At 38.6% G+C, this 18695-nt stretch overlaps 1 protein-coding gene across 1 annotated transcript in view; it reads right to left on the reverse strand.

Annotated features, from left to right (window-relative positions):
* PLD5 (phospholipase D family member 5) overlaps positions 1–18421 on the reverse strand; it is a 175901-nt gene extending 157480 nt beyond the window's left edge. Inside the window, exon 1 of the mRNA XM_058020635.1 lies at positions 17968–18421. Coding sequence (XP_057876618.1) covers positions 17968–18153 — 186 coding nt within the window. The 5' untranslated portion in view covers positions 18154–18421. The remainder of the gene's footprint in view (positions 1–17967) is intronic.
* Positions 18422–18695: the final 274 nt, after the last annotated feature.

The raw sequence follows: 18695 nt of genomic DNA on the forward strand, positions 1-18695 counted from the left end.
TCAAACACATCTCTAAAGATGCCAAATTGCTTTGCATTTCAAATGACCATCAAAAGGGAGGTTTATGATCATTTCCTCTCCTGTTCTCACATTCCTGCTCCCTTCTTTTCATCAAATTTGCTCACTCTTCAGCAACATGAATGCTAGATCATTTCACCTATCTGAAAGAAAGTAAGCAATTCCATTTGGCAAGAAAACTAATTAAACTTTCGATAAAAGTCAGCAAGTTGATTATCTCAGCCTCTGGTCACAAGATCACCAGCAGCCACACAAGGAATGTGGCTAACTCCATTTCTTTATCAACCTGCAGAGGACACATGCTTAAAACTGCATCTAAAATTTCCAGTGTACCATCTATTCTGGTGAGCTGGTGACTTTTCACATGGCTTGCAACTTGTCTAAAAGTATCTTTTATCATCTTTACTGGATACATCCCCAGAACCCTTACCGAAAGCTGAGTAATGCTATTAGTCCATTATACATAGAGAGAAACAAGTTGCAGTAAGAGTATGGTACCTTTTCCAAGGTCACAAGAAAAACAAAAAACCTGTTTCCACTCTATCTTTAAAAGGAGTAATCCTGAGATGCTGCCCTGAGATTTTATTCCCTGACTATGCCCAAAACATTTCTTTATACTAGGCCAACTTCAAGAGACTGAATCTAGAAACTGAATATGAAAGCATAATAAAGTGAAAATTGAGTAATACTTTCTCTGGTTATTTCCATCGCTCTTTCAAAGACTAGCCATTTTCCTGGAAAATTCAGGGAAGCTAAGCAAAGCTAACTTTGCAACAGAAGAAACTTCTGGCATATGAGGAAACTGGGTCAAAATTTTGATTCTCAAAGAAGAACTTCTATTGTTAGATACTTTTTTCTCTACTACAAAAGAATTAGTCATGAATATGCTCTGAAATCTCTCAAGGAAAGTAACAGTCAGCCTAACTGCAGACAGCTTGCCTTGGGAGTAATCCCAGAAAGATAATAGTCAGGTGCATTTAAGAGCAGGTGCAGGGGAGAAATTACACCCACTTCTTTATTAGAGTTGGAAATGGGCAAACATTTCCCACATTCAAAGTGAGGTCAAGCTCAGGAATTGGCCAGACTAAGAGGCCAGACTTTTCATACTTGAAGAGAGAAGGCAACAAGTGAGGAAGATGATGCGGATATCACCTGGATTTACCAAGAGTAAATTGTATTCAGCTAACCTGAATGCCTTCTGTGCAGTATGACTGTGAACTCCGTGGACAAGAGGAAAGCAATCTTATTGCATAGCTGGACATTGGCAAGGCTTCTGGCAGTCTCCCATATAATCTTACGAGTATAAAAGGTTTTGGTGGTGTGACAACACCACAGACTCTAGAAGTCACACCAAATTAAATCAGTTAACAAAAACTTTAAAAAAGCTCAGGAACAGGTTTTCTAAGTAGTATATAACTTCTCTTGAGGTCTGCAAGAATAAGGTATCTGCCACTGCCTCTAGAATATTAAAGAAAATAAACTAGTCTGATGTTTAAGATCCCAAAAGATGAGACAAAAGGAAAAGGCCAGTTTAAAATCCACACCTTCACAGGGGAAAATGCAGCTTCCTAAGAGTGTTGAAGAACTTTTTGCAAACAGGTTGGACTTTAAATAATACATTCCTCTCCCTCCGAAATTAGTCCATTAGGATGCATACATAGTCAGGAATCAGGATTGAGAGAAAAGGAAAGAACTGGTATTATTTCAAGGTCCCAAAAATCCAATGCTTTTTATCTGCAACCAACAATTAATTTTATTGAAAATGCAAACTTAGTGAAAGTAATGTAAGAATTGAAAATCTTACTATTGCCATATGTGGCATTGATACTGTATATGGAGGCAGCTCCAGGTCATAAAACACATTTCTCCATCAGACCTGATGTTCTTATCTGTACTCTTTATATCTTCCTGTCCCACAACATATAGGAGAAGAAGGAAGAAAATAAAAGCTTCCTGATTATCTGAAATATCAACATCAACTCCTGTTTCCCTTATCAAGTGAAAGTGCTCATGACACACAATAGAAAGGGAGGCATTTCAACTCTCAGAAAGACAATGTTGTCACTCAAATAACAAATAGAGACTAGTCATAGCATGTAATGGCTTATTGACATGAAAAAAATCATGACTGTAGTGACTGCATTGTTCTTCCTACAAGCTTCAAGTAGAACAACAACCTTACAGACAATATGGTAGGGAATAACAAAGAAAAACTATTAGTTAATTTCTGTAATCTTCGCTTTGGAGTCCTCAGGAAGGAATTCTACTTTTAATGCAGTTTTTCTTTGCAAAGTGGTATGAAAACTGCTTGAATCTTTACATAAATAAATGGCAACCTGCCTGACATGAAGATCACAGCAAGAAACCAAAAATCCTGTATCTCAGAATAAGTATGTTTAAACAAATCAGGTGAGACCATTATGTTTTACCTCTGTTTTCAGGTGACATCCATAAATACAAACTTTGGAATAAGTTTTTTTTTGGGTTGAAAAAAAACTCACCTCAGAAATGTTTGCGCAAATGTACAATTGGAAAGACTTTTGTCTAAAGGGTTCATATGGCCATCTAGAAATTACTCACGTGCCTTCTCTACAAACAGAAAATATAAAAAATAGAGAGCAAGGTGAAGACAGCATCTTTGTGTCCAATCATACACAGCAAATTGCAAATAAATAATTTTAACCAACAGAAAATCCTAAAGAACTTGTCAGATGCATTACGACTTTGATAAAATTAACTCACAATTAGAATATCCCCAGCTTGTAGAAAGTAAGAGTGACCCCTATTCACTCTAAATACTTAACATTACCCTTTTTGGTGGTTTCTGTAGCTTCCACATCCCTCACTTAAAGGTATACAACAGAAGCTAGTTCAATGAGCCAATGACTCCACATGTCTCAGGAAAATACTAGTGTCCATGATACCAATTACATTGAAAAAAGAAAATCAATCTCTGCATCAACATCTATGTATGTTTTTAGAGCCCACTATTTCAAGGACTCAACCACAAAAGTTGCTTTTGCTGTTTTTGTCTTGTTGCAATATTTGGCCAGTTTGTATGTGGAGATTCATGATGGAGCTTCATTTCAGGCAGAGATACAGGGGAAATCAGTGTGTCTGCCATTGTGAGTATAGCAAAAGAAGAAACAAAACCAAACAGCAAGAAGGAAAAAAAACAAACCTACAGAACACAATTTGTAATTGCTTGCGCAAAAGTACTAAGCTAATACAGAACCCAGAACTCACTCTACTGCATAGAAAGATCTAAAAAAACCAGATTTTTGCCCTCTCATCTTGCATGGCAGGTCTTTTCCTCTGATTTGGCTACCCAAGTCAAAAGCTTTCAAAGGCTGAGTTGAACAATCATGTTTTCCACTCCAGAATCCTAAAAGAGCTTCCATCTTTCTGTGTACTCCTACAACCAAGTTCTCTGCTCCTTTCAGCAATCTTCCAGCCTATGGTTTCCCTTGCTTTCTTCAAGCTTCATTGTTCCTCTCCCTCTCTGCTTGCCCTACCTGCACCTTAAAAGTTTCTCTGGGCCTCATGGCTCAGTTGCTTTCAAAAATCACTTATCTCTCCCTTCATAGCAGAGCAGCCAGGACAACATAACAAGAAACCTTTCTTCTGCTGCCAAGCCGCCGTTTTGGTTTTTTTTTAAAGGAAGAAAGCAACACGATGAATAGTAAATGGGCAATAAATACAACTAAACAAAGCTAACTGTTACAATATCATGCTCAATAGTTAAAAGTATGCACATATATAGAAATTTAAGTTAATTAAGCAGAGCTAGAACAAGCTACTGTAAAACCAAAGTAACTCACAGAAGAGAGGCCACTACCAGGAGCTTTGCTGTTTTCAGACTACATCTCCATCATCATACCTCAAATTAGACACACAATTATTATCTTGAATGGTCTTTTGGGAAGCTGTTTCCTTCATGGTGGCAGCAATTGAACACCCATCAGTCACTGGTTCCTCATCAAGCTGTTCTACTCAAGTCAGGAGTTCCACACTATGAGCCTGAATAAATTAGCCAGATATGTTATCAAAAATTAATAATGCCCAGAAATAAACCAAGAACATCTGATGCCACACAGAATCATTAAGTAAATAAACAAAGCAAAGTAAATTCCCAAAGGTTCTTATAAATTTTTTTTATTTTTTTTTTTAATAAGATCTATTTTTAATCTTGCAAATGCTGGAGAAACACACATTTTAAAAACCCAAAATGCAAACAGCTGTTAGGGAGAGACTTTTAGCAAAAAAATGAAATCATAGAAAGCATCAGCTTAAATACAACAACCAGATTTAGTCCAAACAAGAAGGGATTTTACAGCCTTTCAAAAAAACCATACTCCTCACCCTCCCTTATTTAGGTAATGTATTAAAAAAACACCAAAACAACAAGAATTCAACATACAGTGGTAACCTGAGAGCTAAAATTTTAAGTACTTCATATGTGTCTTAGGTACTGTGGCCTGTAAATCAGAAGGTATTACTATACAGCAGTACTTCTATAATAAAGAGGTTTTTCTACATCTGCTACAAATTTCTCACTTGATCAGAGAAAATCCTAATTACTACCTGCACAAACTAACTTGAAAAGATGCACTCTCAGTTTTCTGTTCCTGAAAAACAGAAATAAATGTACAATCACTTTAAAAACAGATTCCATATGAACAAGAAACAACTTCTTCATCCCTTTCAAGACACAAAGGTACAATTGCTTGTATTTCTCTGCACACAAAAAATTTTAGAGTCCTTATTTACTTAAAGAAAAGACATTCTGAAAGAACATGCTGGTGGCTGACACGACAAAGTCACATTGGTGGTGACAATTTTTATTGCTCTTCATGTAATCATTTCCTTTTATATTATCAGATCCATAGACCGTACTTGCAAGGCTGTCAGCCAACTCACACTCACAACTCAGAAACTTCCATCTTCCTTGCAATTTCAGGGTTTTCAGAAGTGCATATTTGGAATTTATGAGTTTAAATCACTTAAGAACTTCAGAAAGTGTTGCCCTGCCAGAACAAAAATTATGTATAAACCTTATAAGAGAAGTGCATTCTTGCAAATCCTACATATATTTTGCACATCATATTTTCCTTGAGTGTTTCACACAATGTGCATTGCAGAATGTGGCATGTGATACCAAAACAAGGCTGTGGATTTGTTAGAGGAGTTTGAGATGACAGAGCAAGAGCATGGGGACAAGGGAATAAAGAAAAATAATTTAAAAATAAGCATCATGAAAGAATTGATGAGATTACATAAATAGGAAAAAAATTAAAAACCAAGGGCCTTAGGTAGGTAAACTGAACCTTGGAGAAGTAAAAAGGGATACAGTTGTGCAACACAGTGTCTTGTAAAAAATGGATATGAGCAACAGTTATTTAAAGACAAACAGAATGCCTGAAAGAGCCCTAGCACAGACAGACACTAGAGGAACAAAGGGCACAAACTGAAAAAAAAAGTATTTTTTAAAAATTGAAATTTCCAGCAGACTAATGTCTCAGTTGTCATATGGTAGCAGAAACAAATTGATTTAGGCTGATGTGCATTAAGACCACATACAAAGAGTCAGAGAATACAGTGGGGCACATTCCAGCTTTCTGCAGCAGGAGTTTGATGCAGCTAAGCCATGACAAAAAGGCTTAGAGAGAACAATATTGCAGAAAATGGGATAAAGTAACACAGAAGAGGTTAGCTGCCTGCCACAAGCCCAGTGGGGAATTGAAAGAAAAGTCTGCAGGGACAGCAGCTCACACTGGCAAAGGAAACTGCATTGTTCAAAAGGGTAACGTTTTCCAAAACGCTTAAGGGTTTTGTTTCATGCTATACACAGAGGAATTGTTATTCAGACAATAAATTGTTTACACTGTAAAAGCCTGAAAACAGCATTTGGTGTATTGATGCATTCTGATGCTCACAACATCCCAATTAAGCACAAATTAAGCACAAAAAAAAAGTCCTCAGCATCATAGATTTAGTTCACATTCTACAAATAATTCCCTCAAAAATAGTTTAAAATTGCAAATAATTTCAAAATTGTTTGGGTTTTGTTCATCATTGATCTTTTTGTCTGCTTAAGTAATTAATTTCCTAATCATCTTTTCTTAGAACCATCCCATCCATTGCACTAACCAGGGGAGCTATGTAGTCTTTATTGATGTAACAGGAGTTACTCAAAAGATGCATCTTCTCGAGGATCTAAAAAGTGAAGCAGAATTAAATATACTTCATCCCATATTGTTTTATGTAGCACTTATGCACAGCACTGCATGCATGACTCCAAACAACTCTTTACCTAGTCAATAGCAAAAGTCAGATGTCACACAACCTACTGGTTTTCCATTAAAAGATACATAGAGAATTTATACAGTTTAGCAAACACTTTAAACCATGACTGAAGCAATCTCTAAATGATGCTACAAGTATCAATATCCTACCCAAATTTAGCACTATGTATCCTGCTGAAAACTGAGGGAAATTACTTTTGCACAAGGCATCCAAGATGACAAAAGTAGAAAACTGCTTTCAGTATTAGAGCTTATAGGACTAAACACATGGCTGCAGGCCTAAGACAATTCTTTAATCAGGAGGAAGAAGTTATGGAATGTCCTGATTCAGGGGAAGAAAGAAAACAGTCTGCTCTCTGCCAACCCATTGGCTTGAAATCTTTTCAAGACTTTATTCCATGAGGTAATAGCAAATGGGCAGCACAGGGTCACAAATGCACATCAACTTCTATTTGAGAAGACAGAAAATCCCCACCCACTGTACTGCAGAGGTTGTTAGAGCTGTTCCAGCCCTATAGCAAACTGACAGAGCATTAGCTCAAACTTATTTCATTTCACTCATCTTCCCAACCTTTTCTATGCTGGCTATTTTATCACTGCCCAGGAAGAGACTAAACACGCCAATTTCTGTCAGCAGCTGCCAGAAAGCCACAAGAATTTCTAAAAGACCCCATATCACTTGTGTTTCTTTTTAATATTCCAGGAATACAAGCCTTTCTAGATGCTCATGGGTCCTCTCTAACAAATAACTATGGGGAAATAGTAGAACCTGACATGAGTCCCCATCTTTATTGTAGCCACTCCAATGGACATCTTCTATTTGTTCATCTAATTAAATTTTTCACAAGAGGCAAAAGGGTGTTTTAGTGTTTTTGTTATCTTTTTTTTCTCCAATTATTACCATTGAAGCAGGTGCACATTTCCACTTAAATTAGCACAAAACATGAAAACAGATTATACCTGCTATCATTAATCTGAAATAATATTTCAGTTTAGGTTTGATTTGTTTGTCAGCATGATCAGCACTCTTTTTCACTTACACTTCCTAAAGAAGTACAGAAATATTCTACTGGGGAACAAAGAAATAATTTCCCAGGTAGCTTGTTTTGCTGAGTGTTCTTAAGATACCCATTCATTACTCTTGGCACATAGTTGCAGTTTCAAATGCACCCAGCACCCGCCTGACTTACTTGTATATTCTCTCTTCTGAAACACCTTAAGGTGGGCTTAAATGGTGAACAACTGGATCTATATAATCTTTTCATATTCACATAAATATTACAGTTTCTTACATCCCTTCTGTTATATTACGATGCCTTCTGTTCTTCTGATAGCCCCGTGCTAAGTGCAAAGTGTTCTCAAATAATTTATACAGCAAGCAGCCTGAAGATCTAGAGACTTAAAGCTCAGGAAAAGGTAAGGATTCCAAGACAGATTTTTCCTCCAACTGCTTAGCATGAGATACTGAACTTGGTTTTTAGCTCTAAATCCATGACAGCCAAGTTGATGTACAATTTTTACAGTCTTCTCTCAAGGAGCTCATGTACAACTTGAATCCATAGTAATGAAGTCAATGGATAGTGGTTTTGGAACAAGATCAAACAAAAGTGCACAAGCTGCATTTAGGAAATAGTGTCACCTTAAACACCATTCTCAGAAGCAAATAGCCTCCACTGAGGTAACACCTGAAGTTTGTTCAGCCCATAAAGCATATTCCCTTATTAAATTAAAAAAAAAAAAAAAAAAAAAAAAAAAGCAAAAACTCCACCTAGAAAAGATCAGTCATGAAACTTAATGGACAGCAGCAGAATTTCTGCAACATGAAAAGCAGAGTAAGGCATGTTTATTGTGGCTGGAAGTGCTGAAGACCTTGTTAATTTTTACACACTCCTGTGTTTCAAAACAAATACAAATCTGCTCATTGTGGCAGGTTTTTTACAGCATAAACTGCCTTTTAGAAAACTAAGTGAGAGTACAACCCCAAGTACATATGCCTTTCCTGCAGTAACAACAGGGTCACAAATTTCAAGTTGGTCACTATCACTATCTCATCACTGCTCCACATTTGGTTCTGCTCCAAACAGTTAAAAATGCCTTGGGGAAATCCAGCCTATTTAATGTATCAGAATGGCAGGAATTATCTAAATCACTATTTGTTTTATTAGCAGCAATTCTCAAATACATAAGCTTTTTTTTTTCCATTAAATCTTTAATTACAACTGTAAATAGACATACATGAATAACAACAAAAATAAAAATAGAATGACTGGTATTTATGAGCTGCAACAACTTTATCAGTTACAAAACAAGCTGCTGATTATGTTGACATGATGCAGCCAAAAATGAAACTTACTAAGTTCTCTCAAAAAATCTTGGTTTTAAGATGAGAAATTAACAAAATACACCTTGTTCATCTACAAATACTACACATAGAAGATTTCACAGGTTGTGCAAAAGTGGGGAAAAATAGGGAAATTTTTTTTATCTTCAGGGAGCAAGCTAAAAATACCACTCTCATATTTCTTTGTCCAGGGCTAGATGCTATCTACACAGTCAAATTCACAGTGCATTGATCAAAACAAAAGAAGACAAATCCCTATAAAAATATTCAAATCCTATGTTATATTTGGAAAGCCTTTATAGAAGTTAAAGAATTTTGAGGAGCAAATCCTATTAAGAAAAAAAATTAGACTAAGTTTTGATGGATAAGCACTCAAACCTAGGAATCAGTTTCCAGTCTAATAAAAAATATTTTCTCATTAAATCAGTTCACTTAACAGGCACCAATGTATTATTCAGTTCCTCTCTTCCCACTCCTGAATTTCTGAGTTTCTCCCAACTCCCTGCACACTTTCTTTAGCTGAGTGGCCAGTCTTCCAGAAGCAGCCGCAAGAAGCCCAGCGTTTGTCACTTGAGGGTGACAAGTGGGTTAACTGCCTTCTCTTGAAACACAAATGACCAGGGAACCTGCGAGTGCCTCATTTCTCAGTGAATGGATCAACTGCATCCCCACCAGGCTAGGGAGCCCCGAGGGACACACCCAGCTCATCTCTGCCACATGGGCAGGCAGGTCTCAAGCAAGCAGCAGCACATGTCCTGGACTTGGCTGTTCAGGGAATATGGATCCCAGCACACACTTACTGCCTAGCAGAGATAGGTCCTGGAGTAATCTACTTTTGTTCCCAGAAACCATGAAGGGCAAGTTGAAAACAACTTGATTGTCCACTCAGACTACACAATCTTACAGACATTGAAGGAGCGTCACTGCATGGGAAAATGAATGTTACACTTTTTCGCTCTACCAGCTGTCATTGAGGAGTGCAAAAATTTTAAAAATTCCATTCAAATTTAATTTAAAGAAATCTCTTTTCAGGCTCTGAAATACAACAGAGGAGCTATTTGGTGTATATGAATGTATGGACCTTGTAAGACCTTAGCAGGGTGCTTATTTTTTTTCCTCTCAGTAACGAAACCATAAAAAGGCATGTAAATCAGACCTGAAATAATGTTACAAAAAAAGCAAAGCAAGAGGTGGGCTGTTAGAAACCCATCTCTTGCGCCTCAAGAAAACATTCCATCAGGGGAGACAGATCTAGAGAGTTTACTGCCAGCAGAGGACTTTCTTTTTCAGGAACAATGAACAGTATATGATTTCCCATCATGAACAGCAATAAAGCAGGGCTTTATTGACATGAGCTGGCCAGTTTTTTCCATCCTTCTGATAGTCTGGTAAAGTTATTTTACCTTCAGTATTTTAGCATTCCTGCTTATGGAATGGAAGAAGCCCTAAACTTAACACACAACCAGCCATAGCAACTAGCTTCTTTGGGCACTGTCTACAGACTGAACTGATAGCATTTGTGAGGAGATATTCATGAAGCGTAACTCTCCTAGTGTCTTAAGTATTCCTACTGCCCTTAGATGTGTCACAGTCAATGGTCAGCTGCAAGACCAAATTATTGAAGACTGCAGAGTATTTGGTTGTGTAACAGACAAGGAGATTAAGTTGCAAGTTTCTGCAGCTCCTTTTTCAAAATGCTTAAACAAAGATGGTAAACGCTGTTAAAATAAAGGAAGACAGCAGCACAAAACTAATTTGGATTTTGCTTAATGCTGGTAGCATTAGAACAAGAAATGTAGGGGAAGGCACTTTTCCTATACCTACACTGAAATTAACATCTGAAAGAAAGGTAGACTAAGATATATGTCTTTTTTCAGAAACCAGAAATCTTCATTTCTAAGAAGTCTTGAATAGGCTGAATTAAATTATAAATGAATTTAGATATGCATATAAAAATTAATGTTAAGAGCAACTTTGAAACTTTATTTTGTATTCCTGTGAAACAGCATAAAGTCAGACATTATAAATTAAGCTTGCCATAGTGAAAATGCATCTGAAATATTTTAAATTCAGCTTTAAAGATTTGGACTTTGAAAGTGCGTGATGTTGAAATCATCAGAACTGATGTGTTAAATTAACGCAACATTGAATGATTTTCTCATACACCACAGAAAGAAGAGCTGCTCCTAGGATTAGTGTGTTTGGTTTACATGGCTAGGTTTTGGGGGGGACAAGGAGACAATGCAGAGGTGGCCTCTGTGAGACCAGTGGCTGCCCCATGCTGGACACTGCCAGTTCCAGCTGGCTCCATGACAAATCTGCTCTTTGCCAAAGCTGGACCCATCAATAGGACTGCTTGGTGCCTCTGTCAATAACACATATAAGGAAAAAAACTCTGCTGCCCAGGAGCTATGGAAGAGGAGCAAGAAAAATGCGAGAGAAACAGCCCTGCAGACAGCAAGGTCAGTGAAGGAGAACAGCAAGGAGGCATTCCAGGTGCTGGAGCAGAGATTCTGCTGCTGCCCACGAAGAGAGCAGGTTGTGCCCCCACAGCCCATGGAGGACCCCACCAGAGGAGGCAGAGCAGCTATGCACACTGCAGCCCATGCCAGAGCAGGTGGATGTGCTCTGAAGGAAGCTGTAGCCTGAGGAGAGCCCACAAAGGAGCAGGAAGTGCAGCCCATGGGGGACCCATGCTGGAGCAGTCCATTCCTGGAGTGCACCCCATAGGGAGGATCCATGCTGGTACAGTTTCTGGAGAGCTACAGCTTGTATGGAGGACCCACATTGGAACAGTTTGACAGGGACAATATCCCATGGCAGGGATCCCACACCACAGCAGGGAACTGTGAAGAAGAAGGAGTGACAAAATGTAATGAACTGACTGCAGCTCCCATTTCCCAATATCCTGTGCCACTCAGGGGATTGATGGGAAAGAGGTTGAAGATTCAAGAATAAAGGACTGAAGCTGAGCCTGGGAAAATGGGGAGGAGGAGAGAAGGTGATTTTAGTCTTGTCCTTGTTTCTCACTATCCTATCCTATATTCAATTGGAAAGAGACGAAATTAATTTTCCCCAAATTGAGTCTGTTTTGCCTGTGATAGTAATTGGCCATCTCTCCATCTTTATCTCAAGTTAAAAAAATTTTTATCTATGTTCTCCCTCTTGTTGAGGAGGGGGAGAGAGAGGATGGCTTGGTAGGCAGCTGGCAGAAAACCAAGGTTAACCCACTGCAGCTAAAAAGAGAAAAAATACTATTAGGTATCATATTTTCACTGCTTTGCAACACAAAATTACTTTTGTGTGTGGTAACTACAGTAATAAATTACTCAGGATTTGAAATTCCCCATACCACTTTCAAAAGAAAACATTTTCTATTTTTTCCTTTCAAATGTTATTCAGTACTTCCCAACACTGCTCAATTATTTTGGTCCCTTTTTTCCACTTTTCTGAACATTTATTTTCTCTAATTATGTTTGTCTACAGAACATTACTGGAGAAAGACACCTGCAAGGAAAACGGCATTTCGACATAAAAATTCCCCTCCACACACTGTCTGTCAGCAGTGAAGCAAACTGCATGCTACTACTTCAGCAAGAATCACAACTCATGCTAAGTACCACTGCTCCAGGCAGGCAATCCACATACCAGTCCCCTGTTGAGAAAAAGCCCAAATCCCTCTAACTTAATTGAGTTTGTTCCTTTGGTTTTAATGACGAAACCTAAATATAGATATCCATCTCCAGGACCAGACAGTTATTTGGAATTATAAACTGCAACTACACCATCAAAAAGGTTGAAATATAGGAAACTAATTCTCTAGAACCCTCTGAATTTTCCCCGTCTATGCACCTTCCGAGATGGCACAAGCCATTCACTTTGGTATCCAACATTATTGCAGATGACAAATTATTTATACCTGCCTAGTACTCTGACAACTGTGCAGCAAGCACAGCATCGCTGATCAGGGAGGGCAGGGGTGGAAGGCCTGGAGGAGAAGCCATAAAAAAGGTGGCTGAGGTCACTTGGATTATTCAGCCTGGAGAAGATTGAGGGGAGACCCCAAAGCCATCTACAACTTCCTCATGAGAGTAAGTAGAGGAGCAAGCTCTTTTCTCTGGTGACCAGTGACAGGACCTGAAGGAATGGCCTGAAATTGTGTCAGGGGAGGTGTAGGTTGGATATTAGATAAAGGTTCTTCACCCAGAGGGTGGTTGGGCTGGAACTGTCTCCCCAGGGAAGTGGTCACAGCACCAGCCTGACAGAGTTCAAGAAGTGTTTTGACAACACTCTCAGATACTTGGTGTGTTCCTTAGGGTGCCCTATGCTGGGCCAGAAGTTGGACCTGTAGATGATTCCTGTGAATCTCTTCCAAATCAGGATAGTCTGTGATTCTGTGAACTCATAGAAGAAGATATTTGTTTGCATTTATTTCAAGACTAGGGCTGTTTTGGGAATATGGGAATGTTTTTTGATTTCTGATTTACATCCTTGCCTTATTCTTCCTTAAACTGAAGCCATTGCCACTGTCCAGCAACTGATTTGGCTTCACTGGGTTCTACTCCTACTATGTGCTTTACATCAAACTATGTCCACCTTCTTTGTTTAGGTGTTGCAGGCTATAGCTATGCACATGGTGTCTTCCTGTCATCCTTCTGGAGATTACAAATCTGTCTTATGACTTTTAACATTACTGTTAATTTTAATGCAAGAGTAGAAGTGCACTTGGAAACTGTCCAACAATTATTTTGTTAAAAATTTCCAATATCGTAAAAAAAGAAGAGAAAAACAAAAGCTGTCTAACAGACTTACTAATTTTTAAATAATAAAATGAACTGGCAAAATGGGATTTGGAATTTCAACTTTTAGAAAGGTATTATGACAGGTGAATTAAAGCTATATTTTATTTATGATCTGATCATGCAGCTCTGAGAAATAATCTGGTCACGCTTGTCAGGCACTTTTGTAAACTGTCTTAAGCCTAACAGTTGCATATTAGATTTCTGCCTCTGCTGCCAAGTGACACTGCTATCCCTGTACCTCATGGCCACTCTTCTCCCTGGGTAGCAATGCTGCCAAGGCACAGCAGTGTGCTGAGCAACAACATCAACTGGTCAAATAACAGCACTTAGAATCAGAAAATCCCCAACATTGCCCTGGCTGCTGATCGGATCTTCAGTAAAAAAAAAACCAAAAAATGATGCAATAATTGTCAATAACTTCTCCTAATTATGATTCTTCAAAAATAACAGACTGAGAATTGCCAGGAATTAACACTGTCCCGATGACAGGTCTCCCCAAAAGTTAGTTTTGAACCAGTTTCTTAAAAGAGAATTTTTTAAATCTTTTAATAATTAGGCAGATAATTAAATTTAGATGTTATTAGAGAAAGACTACCACTACATCCTTGAGAAAGAATACCTATATTTTTCAAAAACAAATATATGCTTGAAGCTTAGAAAGAAATCTGTTCAGTTTTGATGCTTTTATTATTTAAAATTAAGTTCTCTAGAATTCTTTGCTGAGGTACCAGGAAAGCAGCTATTCAATAACCATCATTACTGTGGCATGCAGAGACATGATGGAGAGCTGTTGCAAATTAAACCAGACCCAAGATCTCCTAACAGCTAAAGTTTGCCACATTAGCTACTTTTCCCCAATCCCTACCTCCTTCTTTTTCTCTTAATGAATTCACATTTAATTAAATAAGGCAACACTAGACAAAGAGAAAGAAAAAAAATTTTAAAAATCACTATGCAAAGAAGAATTTAAGACTATTTCACTCATCTGTTTTCTCTCCAACATGTCCAATACCAGGCAAACAATTTCACGAAGAGGCACAAGGAACTAGCTGAAGCAAATACATAGAATCTGAAAAATTTCAGCTCTGCAGGGATTTCAAGCAAATGTTTGCCACATCACTGAGGTCACATCTACAGTGTTGGAGTTCCTCACATCTCTTGCAAATTCCTCCATTAACAATATGCCTCTTCAGCACACTGGGTAGAGCATGCATGTACCCCGAGGTCTCATTTCAGCAAAAACTCCTCATTGGGCCTTCAAATATGTTACAGCAAATTCATTTAATCTTAAATACAGCATCTGAGTTCACAAAAGAACAGAGGTGGGTTATGTTCAACTATTTTATAGTACAATCTGTGTTGCTGGTACTTGGATAAAGAAAGCTCTACAAAACCAGCTAGCCAATAAGCCACACTACATTAAGATCCATTTGAAGAACAATTAATTAGCAAGACACCAGCAGGATGTTACAGATTTTTACTTCCTCTGTGGTCAGTCAATAATTAAATATTGATCACTTTTAAAGAAGCCTGATCATATTTGTGCATCTGAACTTGTTCTGTGCTTTCAGAAGAGGTAAAGTAGTTGAATTTTGAACCTCTTTACCACACTCTTGAACCTCCTTACCACAGTCCTCAAATTGACATCTGTATACAAAAAAGCCTAAAACAAACCAAAAACCACATGAGCAAAACCCACAACTTTGCTACAGTTTTGAGATCTAGAAACAAACTGTTTCTATATTTGAGAATCTTTTTACATAAACAATTTGATACAAATTGGCTTCAGAATATGTTTTTTAACCCATCAAACTGTATGTGCATTAGTAAGGATTGCATGTGATTAAGTTAGGCTATTCACTTCAACAAAAAGTCAGTATAAAATACATACTGTGGCCTACAAGGTCTTACTGTGAGTAAGGAACAAAATATGCTGGCCCAGTTTCATCCCTGTTACAACTGAAATCAATTTAAGAAATCATTTCAATGAAACAAAACTCAGTGTCCTCCACAATGCTGAAAGAGTACATGGGAGACTTCAAAATGTGTTCATGTGTACCTTGACTCACTATATACCCCTCTTCTGACTAACCTGTCATTGTGCAGCATCAAGCCTAGGATTACACACTTTTAAATTCAGTGCCTCCATGAATGCTCACTCCTTGGATTTTCATTTTCTTTGCAGCTTTCAAGTAACATGATTATCTCAGAGGGAGCTGTAATGAAATGTTGTGCAAACTTTGTGAGGTGGATGGAGGATATTAATATCTTCATTATTGGCCATAAGTGATCATATGTCAATGACTATCCCATTCAAAATGATGCATCTCAAAGAAATTGGTTTGTCTCTTGGAGTGGAAGAGTGGAGTGTAGGAAATAACTTCTCTAGCAAGAGAACACTCAAAACCCTCAAAAATTAATCTGAAAACAAAAAATAACAAACTTGCTCTAAAACTGTATAAGCAAAATAGAATTTATAAATAAACAGACATTTTATTTCTATTTATGCAATAGCCTGTCTGTTACAACACTCATAAGTAATGCAGTTGCCTTAAACCATAAAAAAAGTATTTTAATGTATCTGCTGTTGGCATATCAGTGTCCTTTGGGGTAGTCACAATAAATGTAAATTAAATAAATATTTTATGGCAAGGAAGGGATATCGATGCTCCAATTTTTTTCTCCTTGCATTGTTCAAATAGGCTGTGGGAGTAAAAATAACTGCATCAAATGAGAGGGAAACCCCCAGAAGAACATGCATTACAGAGAAAGCTTTTCACACAAACGCTGCAGGGATATTGAAAACAACTATTGTGACAAAATACTGACTTAACAACAGGAATAACAACAACCAAAGGAAAAAAAAAACCAGCAACAAAACCACACACGAAATAAACAGTTTACACTTTCAATCTTTAAACAAGTTAATGTCTATTTTCTTTCTTTCTGATAATATTGTGATAAGGTTTAATATACAGGTATCTGACCATTCAGCTACCAAACTGTTGACAGATTAATCCCCTCTGCAATTAATAATTATTAATTTGATCACAGATATCAACATGTAGCAAAATCTGTTACAAAAGACACAGCTCAGATTTCTGTGCTATCAATGTTTTAGCTGTACTGAGATAAGGCTACTTACTGACCTTTATTCTTGATTGACAATGGGAGAATACTTCACTTACAAGCTTACTTCTGATGCTTTGTTGTCAGTGTGAAGAATCACAAAATTGTGTTAAAAGGCAGATGGAATTCAATACATTCTTCAACATTTGAAATGTGATCTTTCCAAAAGATCATCAGTTCTTGTCATTTCCCCAGAAGTATAAACAACTTAAGTTTAAGATTTCACTAAGAGAGATAAAATACTCTCTGCAGGTTAGGGGGAAGGGGGGGTTACAGTCCATGAACTGCTTGGTAAAGGACCTTCTTTCAGGTTTCCTCTTCAAAAGACTCTACTGTGTCATCTAGGATTTTCATGTAATAAAGACAATTTATCCTTCTTATCAGACCATTTCTATTCAAAGAGACTTGAGGTGGCTGTACCAGAAGAAATATTTTCCTGTGCCTCTTGAAGTCAATGTGACTGTGATTGCAAATTACTCACTAATGTAAAGAATAGCAGACTGTTGCATTATGCAAGCCCATCCACATTCTTTTGCATCCCTGTAAATGCAGCTACTTTCCTGCCTTGATTGTACAGTACACTCTAACAATGGGTTTCACCTAATAAGTTATTCAGGAAACTTACATAGCATGCAGGTCATCTCAATCCATTTCCTTTCTGTTACAAGTAACATGAAGAATGCTTTCAAACATCATCTGAGACAGGAACACTTTGAAGCACCTTAAATTCTCATAAAATATTCACTAGAGCTATCCACAGTATCAGTCCTATTGTGGCCTCAAACACAGTTAAGTCATGTACTACTGCTGCAACAAGAAAAGTCTTGAAGGAAATCTCTACCCCCCCCCATAGGTAGAGTATGTTCAAAGTCCCATGCATGGAGAAGAAAAAGATGGGGGAGGGGGAGAATGAAAATTACATCTAAAATTAAAAACAAAACAAATAAATAAAAAAACCAACCAGCAGCTATTTTTAAGCTATTCTAGAACTACATTATAATCACCATGAGATAAATGTTCTAACCTCCATCTGCACCATCCCAATCTTTCTCCTCCCACATCAGTGCTGAATTTGCTGAAGTAGAAGAAGGCATCAGCCAAGAACATTAAAAAATATTTCCAGTTAGAAGGGGATTTGCATGTAGTTTGGAACAGTACTGGCATGCCATTTACCTCAGATCTGACCACTATGGGACCTCTAAATAGCTCCTTTCTCTATCATTTGGGAAACGCCATGCCCAACTACTGGAGCAACACTTTTCTTCTGGAGTCCCAGCTGGCAGACAGCCTAACAGAGTACCTAGACAGAGGTCCAGAAATTAAAAAAAAAAAAAAAAAAAAAAAAGTGGGGGGGAAAAAGAAGCTGGCTTACGTGCTCCAGTTTGTCTTTCCTCCTCAGCCAGACACTGGCACTGTAGTCCTGCTGCTTGACAGTGCTGTAGAAGTTCGCACCTACTCTGGTGAGGCTTGGGGAAGGCTCCCTGGGTCTGCTCTTCAGCCTCATCTGCTCGAAGCCCTCATGGGGGGATGAGGAGAGCCAGTCATGCCTGACTTCCATCTTGACATGACAAGGCAAAGTCCAAAGGAAAAAAATCAGAAGAAATCAAGAATTTAAGAGGTACTAAACGAAGATGGTCCAAAATGGAACAGGATGAGGGAAGAAGAAAGAGAAGGAAATAAAAAAAACCCTTAAAACCAGCAAATGGTAAGAGAAGGGGGAGACAAGCAGAAATAAGGTAGGAGTGGAGGGAGAAAGAAAGGCTGCAGGTGCGAGAGAGGAGCGGGCTGGGAGAGATGAAGGGGCACTCGGGAAAGAAGACGCTCCAAGATGCCGCTGCTTGTTGCCCCGGCCGCCAGGAAGCTGCAGTCCAGGACCGACGCAGCGGGAAGCGGCTGCCTGCGGCTCTGCCCGGGACGGAGGCGAGGGGCGGCGCGGCCCCGGTAGCCGAGGCCGGGCGGGGCTGCCGCCTCCAGCCCGCCTGCAGGTTGGCGCAGTGGAGGGGCCGCCGCCCGCCCGGGGATGAGCCCGGCTCCTCCCCCGCCTCCCCTCCCCGCAGCCACCTTCGGGGGAGCAGCCAGCGGCACGGGAGAGCCCCTTCC

The sequence above is a fragment of the Melospiza georgiana genome, chromosome 3 (assembly GCF_028018845.1).
Source record: "Melospiza georgiana isolate bMelGeo1 chromosome 3, bMelGeo1.pri, whole genome shotgun sequence".
Lineage (NCBI taxonomy): Eukaryota > Metazoa > Chordata > Aves > Passeriformes > Passerellidae > Melospiza > Melospiza georgiana.